This window comes from Helianthus annuus, chromosome 3, assembly GCF_002127325.2.
Source record: "Helianthus annuus cultivar XRQ/B chromosome 3, HanXRQr2.0-SUNRISE, whole genome shotgun sequence".
Lineage (NCBI taxonomy): Eukaryota > Viridiplantae > Streptophyta > Magnoliopsida > Asterales > Asteraceae > Helianthus > Helianthus annuus.
Window position 1 is genome coordinate 88,464,638 of NC_035435.2, and position 7,282 is coordinate 88,471,919.

The 7,282-nt window shown below is 38.9% G+C and overlaps 1 protein-coding gene across 1 annotated transcript; it reads left to right on the forward strand.

Moving 5' to 3' along the window:
* The first annotated feature begins 3,654 nt into the window (after positions 1 to 3,654).
* Positions 3,655 to 6,902, forward strand: LOC110929056 (cytochrome c). The gene is made up of 3 exons (XM_022172156.2): positions 3,655 to 3,840; positions 5,795 to 5,928; positions 6,547 to 6,902. The coding sequence occupies exons 1-3, from the start codon at positions 3,738 to 3,740 to the stop codon at positions 6,637 to 6,639; spliced, it is 330 nt and encodes a 109-aa protein (XP_022027848.1). The 5' UTR covers positions 3,655 to 3,737; the 3' UTR covers positions 6,640 to 6,902.
* The last annotated feature ends 380 nt before the right edge of the window (positions 6,903 to 7,282 follow it).

Below are 7,282 nucleotides of genomic sequence, written 5' to 3' on the forward strand. Positions count from 1 at the left end.
CTAACACAGTTTGTCCGTATTCTGACGTAATGATCAGAAGGGAATCTTTTGGTGAACACGGGGGCGTGTTGGCTGGACACGGCCCCGTGTCGAGGGATCATTTTATGAAGTTGTCTAGTTTTTTAAGGAGCTTTCCTGTATCGGGTGGCTCTTGATTGGTTGGAACAACCCCAAAGTGCCTAAGATACCTTAATTGTCCTATACTAAGGCGAGAACGCAAGAGGTTGTCGGTGAGGGTAATTCCTATTTTCATTCTAGGTGGACAAGTCCAACCCTTTCCCGGGCTCTCGTTAAAGAAGGTGTATGCCGAATCGCTCAGGTCTATGTATGCACCGAACGAAGTCGATGGAGAGTCCTTCACGGCACAATCGGCACAGGGACGACTATCGTCCAAGTCTTTTCTAGGTATGAAGGTATTTTCGGGAGCAACGAGGTTGTCGGAATGCGGTTCCAACATTTCTTCATGGTCATCGTCTTGGGGTGGATCAATAAAATCCTTCCTAAGTTCTTTTGACCAATTTAGAATTAGTTCTTCTAGTTGAAATAACTCGTCAAGGAGCATTTCCCCTAGAATATCTGGCTGGGCGCATTCGAGGGAGAGATAGTGCTTATTTTTACTTTCGCCCCTCTTAAGGTTATAAGGAATTGGTGGGTCTATATAGTGGGGCCTATAATTCAGAAAATAACATTTTAATCGCCTCCACATAATTGACACCACATACCATAAGAGTGCCGAAAGTAAAAAAATTACTATCACTCATGTTTATGTCAGAAATTACCAACCGCCGGGATCTAACGGTTCTGTTTTCAGTAAGAGAATCTTGGGCACGGGGGCGTGTTGAGTGAGCATGGCCCCGTGTTCAGCTTACTGTCTGACTTAAAACAGGATTGCCAGTTCCAATGATTGAGCACGGGGGCGTGTTCAGCGGACACGGACCGTGCTGAGCTCTGCAGAAGCTGAAAAATTATGAAAAATCCTAAAAATTTAAAAGAAAAATAAAAATATGATTAGGCCGTTGATTCCTAACTTTCTTAAAATCCTTGTGTCCCCGGCAACGACGCCAAAAACTTGATGCGTGTGAAGTGTGTTATATTTTTTGATGTATATTTAAGCCCTTTTACACTTTTAGCCAAGTTTTAAATTTATAAAACACGATATTTACTAACACTAAACACACATATGGGCAAGTGCACCCATCGTGGACGTAGTATAGTGTTGGTAAGATACCGAGGTCGTCCAAGGACACAAGAGCTTTTAGTACCGGTTTATCCTCAACGTCTAATCAAATCAAAAAGTTAGAAAAAAGGTTTTTAAACTAGAAAAATAAAAACTAACTAAATGCTGAAAAATAAAAATAAAATAAAAACAGATAGGCAAGATGAATCACTTGGATCCGACTCGTGTATTAGTATAACCTTTGATTATTTTCGCACTTTTGCACTTGTTTAAGAGATTATCTTAGTTATTGTAGTAGGCCCCTCTTTTGAAGGCGACGTTACCCTCAACCCAGTAGTTTGAGTCAGCAAGGATACAATCCTAAAGGGTTGGATTATTGGAAGATAATGAATTAAGTTATTAATGCAAATTGTGGTAGGCCCCGCTTTTGGCGGTGACGTTACCCTCGGCTAAGTAGTCTGAGTCAGCAGGGATACAGTCCTAAATAGCCAGGTTATAGTATTAATAGTAGTTAACTTATGAGGGGGTCAAAGAGTTTGGATCCCCGCCATCCAATACCTATGGGCATTGAAGGAGATCCTACTAAATTTGACCCAGGTCCCTTGCAGGACCTCTAAACGCTGAACAAGGGCAAGACCCTTACCAAACTGTTCCCTTAGCCCCCGACCAGGTAGCCAACATACCTCCATATATACCGTGGAGATATGAATGGTGAAAATCTTTTATTTTATATAGACAGTAAAATAATGCCAAGACACCACGGACAAACGATAAGGAAAGATCACCTTCAACATAAGCAACTAGTTATTAAAGTCATTAATACAAAACCAAATAAAAAGTGCAAAAGATTAAAAATAAAAAGTATTATACTAAACACTTGTCTTCACCAAGTGATGTAAGAGACTTAGGCAAACATGGCCTTGATTGTCAAGAACTCTTACGATCAATCTTGGATCCCGAGACGACTCACACACTCTACGATGGACAATGGATGATGGTGGTGGATGATGGTGTTATGGTGGTGGTGGGTGGTGGATGAAGTGTGAGAGAGGTGGTGTGCCAAGGGATGAGTTGGAATGAAACCAAGCACTCCTATTTATAGGCTGAACAGAAGGCTGGGCACGGCCCCGTGTCCGCTGGACACGCCCCCGTGCCCGTCTAACACTCTCTCTCTTCATTAATTGTAATTCGTAATTACAATTAATGCGCCTGCTGTACTTTCGCCACGCCCCCGTGCTCACTGGACACGGCCCCGTGGTGGGCAATAGAAGCTTCTACAGGTTTGTCTTTTCTGCTGCTTCTTGGGCACGGCCCCGTGCTGGCTGAGCACGGGGCGTGTTCAGTCTTCTGTTTTCTCTTCTTTGCTTGGGAGGATGCCGTTGAGGGTTCGGGCAGTCTACTTTTATTCCTTTTCTTGTATTTATGTTAGAATTAGCTGTCTTTTTGCTTCTTTTGTGAATTTGAGCTCATTTCATCCTGAAAATACAAAAGGAAGACAAAAACACTCTTTTTCCAACATTAGTACTTAAAAAGGGTTAGTTTTATGCCTCATTTAATGTAATTTATATGTTGCATTTTACACACATCACGCTTCGTCTAGACCGGAGGGCTCTCGGAAGGGGAAGAAGTCAAAATCTAAAGAACCTTTGAGGGCAGCTCAAGCCATTATCAAATGGAGAGAAGATAAGTTTCAAAATCTGCCAGAATTTCCAATTTCCAGTTAACTGGGGTGCACGGTATCCTACCCCGGGATGTACTGCACTTGACGCTCCTCCCGGCTACATCACTTTGTATGGTGCCTTTTTCAAGGAGGGTAACTTCCGTTTGCCGATCACCAAGTTTCTCGGAGAAGTTCTTAATCGCTATGGACTTCATATTTCTCAAATTAGTCCCGTTGGCATGCCCCGGATTACTCACTTTGAGTTTATATGCCGGGCACAACGTTTAATTCCGTCGGTTGACATGTTTAATGTTTTTTACTGTCTTTTGCACTGGTGGTTTCTATTCTTTCAACTCGCGTACCGCCGATGTTTCACCTTGCAACAAAGACCCACCCAAGAGATGAAAAGTGGTTGTAAAAAATGCGGTGGACACCAATGAAGAAACACTAGATAGCACTAAGCCATTTAGCCAGATTGTCTTGTGTATGTTGGTTCAATCTCCTTCCTTCACTCGAAAAATGACTGAATTCTTCCTAACGATCCTGCAAAACGAACAACACCGCTGACTCACTACAAGGAGGAGATTGTATTCAAAACCGTAACCGGTTCAATAGTTTTTTAAGGCATATATATTTTTTTAACATATTAAAGTCACTTTGTATATATGTCTTTTGATTTGATAAGTTTTTAAGGTATTTATTATTATTTTATACTTGCTAGTTGGTAAATGAACCCGAAGTAAACCAGAGGTTGCTCCGGTTTTCGCCTATGGTTTTGAAAACACTTGTTTTTTTTTTAGTCAAAAGCTTGGTGGTTGTTTCTATTTCAACCAACGACTCTCAATAAACCCACCATGTGACTACCACCTGGAGCAAACAAAGGAGTAAAAGTAAGTGTCTATGGCGTCATTTGAAGAAGGCGATGCTAAAGCTGGTGAGAATGTCTTCAAAACCAAGTGTGCCTTTTGCCACACCCTCCAGAAAGGCGCCGCCCACAAGCAAGGTTATTATTATTTCCTCATAATCGTTTCCATTTGTTATTCTCTTAATCCTACAAGAGAATTAAGGTTTTACTAAGATGGAGCTTCTGTGCGTGTAAACTTTATTGTACGTCTTTATATATATCATATCATATAAGTTGAATCAATGCCATGCTTGGTCAAAACTAGCGCTGTTCAAAGAGCTCGCGGCGTCTCTCCAAAAAAAGCTGCTTTTGTTTTCGAGCTGAGCCGAGCTCAGCTCGTTTTGTAATCGATGGCTTGACTTGATGGCTCGTATGTATGTGTGTATATTTTTTAGAAATGTGTGTTAATTTATTTTAATTTTTGTTTTTCATGCTATCAATATTTGTTAAAGAAAACTAATAAAAAAACTAACGAGCCGGCTCGATGGGGCTTGAGCTGGCTCTAAGTTTTTACGAGTTTTCAGCTCGAAAAAATAAATGAGCCAAGCCGAACTGGCTTGTCTAAGTTCGAGCTCGAGCCCAGCCTGGCTCGACTCGACTTGATTATAGCTCGACTTTTACAGCTTGTGCCATGGTTTTTGGGACCAAAACGCCTCAAGAGTGCTTCTGGCTTGATAAATTAAGATGACATGAGTTAGACTATCTCCAGTGCTACGTATGCCCTTAGACGCCCTTAGCTAACACGTCATGTGCCACGTCATATCCTTACAAATCCTTAAAACCCCTTATTTCATCTCCAACCCTACAAATATCCTTACCTTTCTTAATTTCCACCTCATTACTTACCCACTACACACAATATTAAAATAAAACATTTTGTTTTTTTACTTTGGGTCCACTCACTTACATAAACAAAGCCTTTGTGGAAGGGCAAGTTACTAGTTACTACTGTTAGTGATCACAATCTCATATGAACTGAATGCCTTTGGTGACTCTTTTAATCGGGATTACGTTTATGTGAACATTCCAATTGATGTTCAAATCCTACAAGGTGCAGGCATATGAGTATTTAGAAGTAAGTTAGTTTGCTGTTCAAAAAAAAAAATATCTATGGCTCTCGAAAGCTACATGCCTTGATTCTAGCACATTGCTTTTGGCTCGCTCGACAGTATATCCAAGCTCCTCTGGTGTTGGGACATAGTTTTGTGATATTCTTAATTAATTACCGAAACTAAAATTAACGCCGAACTGTTATTCCACTACTAACTACTAACATAGTTATCAAAGGCGCGAAGCGCACTCAAGGCGCTTAGGCTCCGCTTAGGGCCTAGGGCCTAGGCGATAGGCGCAAAAAAAGCGTGGGCCTGAGAAAAAAAAAGCGCACTTAAATAAAAAAATTAAAAAAGTTCATTAAAGCAATAAAGTACTCAAAACCAAAACAAAAATGTTCATACTCGCATTTAAAAAGTCTCAAATAACAAAATACTCAAAACCAACATGTTAATATTTGAAAACAAATAGTTCATTAAAGTAATAAAAGAGTAAGCAAAAAAAATACTGCAATAAAAGCCCTATAAATACGGCAGAAAAAGTGGAATTTATGAATTAATACAAACTGAATATTACTAAACGAGATTTTGATCTTTAATGATATCATTTGTTAGTAAAATCCCTATAAATACTGCAGAAAAAGGGGATATTACGAATTAATAAAAAAAATATTAAATACCATTAGGATTTAGGCTGCGCTTATAATTAGCTTGGAAGCAAAAGCGCAATTACTGGGAATCGCCCAGAAAAAACGCCTAGGCGCCAAAAGCGCACGCTTTTGATAACTATGACTACTAAGTAATTCGATTTTGAAATTAAGATTGATGCAACTTGGTGAGTATGGTTGGTTTGATCTTTCTTTAGAGTAGGGAATAACTCCAAATAAGCTACTTTATTTTTCATAATAATTTTCTCTCCTAAAAAATGTAGTTGCTATTGCTTCTGATATTTTTTTATCTGTTTCATGTGTTGACTGTTGTAATTCTGCACATGTGAAAATCAGGGCCGAATTTGAACGGTCTTTTCGGAAGGCAGGCTGGTACCGCAGCAGGGTATTCTTATTCTGCTGCCAATAAGGATTCGGCTGTTGTCTGGGGAGAGAATACGCTCTATGAATACTTGTTAAACCCAAAGAAGGTATATATAGCTTCTTTTTTGTATCTATGCTGCTTTTTTTTTTTTTTTTAAATATTTGCCAACGAATTCATCCTTTTTTTAGCCAGACTGATCCACACTCAACCGGTATAATGCCATTTTAGTCTCTGTGTTTGTGCCATTTTGCCAGTTTAGTCCAAAGGTTTGAAACATTGCCATTTTAGTCCAGATAGTTTGAAATGTTGCCATTTTAGTCCACTGAGTTAACTTCATTCCATTTTTCTGTTAACGAGAAGGGCAATTCGGTCATTTTATATGGCCGAATTGCCCTTCTAGTTAGCAGAATTACATAAAAAATGACTGACTTACCCTTCTAGTTAACAGAAAAATGGATGAAGTTAACCCAGTGGACTAAAATGACAACGTTTGAAACTATTTGGACTAAAATCGTTTCAAACCTTTGCACCAAACTGACAAAATAGCCCAGACCATAGGGACTAAAATGGCGTTTAACTCTAAGCATTAAGATGAATAATTTAAAGTTTGATTAATCAGCAACTTTTTTTTCTATCATTAATATACAGTATGTTTATTTGTATAAACATTTTTTATCCTTATTTTTCTGGCGTTATATTTCACATTTCTTTTATTGTTGTGCAGTACATTCCTGGAACAACGAAGATGTTTCATGGACTGAAGAACCCGCAGGATCGGGCAGATGTTATCGCGTATTTGAAGCAGTCAACTGCTTGATTTCATCGAGCTTTTTTCAGCGGATCTTACTGCCTTGTAGCTCAAGTCAACGGATGGTCCTTTTTTCCCAGTAAATAGGCCCAAGAAAAGTACCTGCCTCTTTCAAATAAAAATTTCATGATGTACAAATACCAAGAAATCAAACTTTCACTAATTTATTTATATTTAATAAACTAAACTGCTTAATTTGGGATTTTGGGTTGTATAAGCTACTGGTGACCTCTTATGTTATTTTAATTTTAATGGATGGAATTATGATACTACATATCATATATTTATCTACCTTACTGCATCGTCCAACTTATAGGGAGCGAAAATCAAACTAGAATCAGTGCTATTTATAGGGTGAACTTATGGTAGAAGTAGCAAAAAGAGTGAGTCGGATAACATGTCAACATGGAGCAGAACTCTCTGGTGCGAACTCTCTGGTGCAACACATGGCCACAGATTCTATCTATAATTGCCTTATCCACCAAAGTAACACAAGAGAGAATTGAACCTGAGTATCCATTGGAGAATACAAGTCACCCTACCACTAGGCCACAAGTGGTGGATGGGTTTACCTCTTTATCTCTATTTGTTCTTAAAATTTCAACTTTTTTATAATTAATGAAAAAAAATATGAAGTTATATACGGATGAAT

Excerpts from the sequence above, each read along its gene's own strand:
- LOC110929056 (XM_022172156.2), top strand. The coding sequence starts at position 3,738 with ATGGCGTCATTTGAAGAAGGCGATGCTAAAGCTGGTGAGAATGTCTTC. Across the intron at positions 3,841-5,794 it reads AGGCGCCGCCCACAAGCAAG|GGCCGAATTTGAACGGTCTT; the intron begins GTTATTATTATT and ends TGTGAAAATCAG. Across the intron at positions 5,929-6,546 it reads ACTTGTTAAACCCAAAGAAG|TACATTCCTGGAACAACGAA; the intron begins GTATATATAGCT and ends ATTGTTGTGCAG.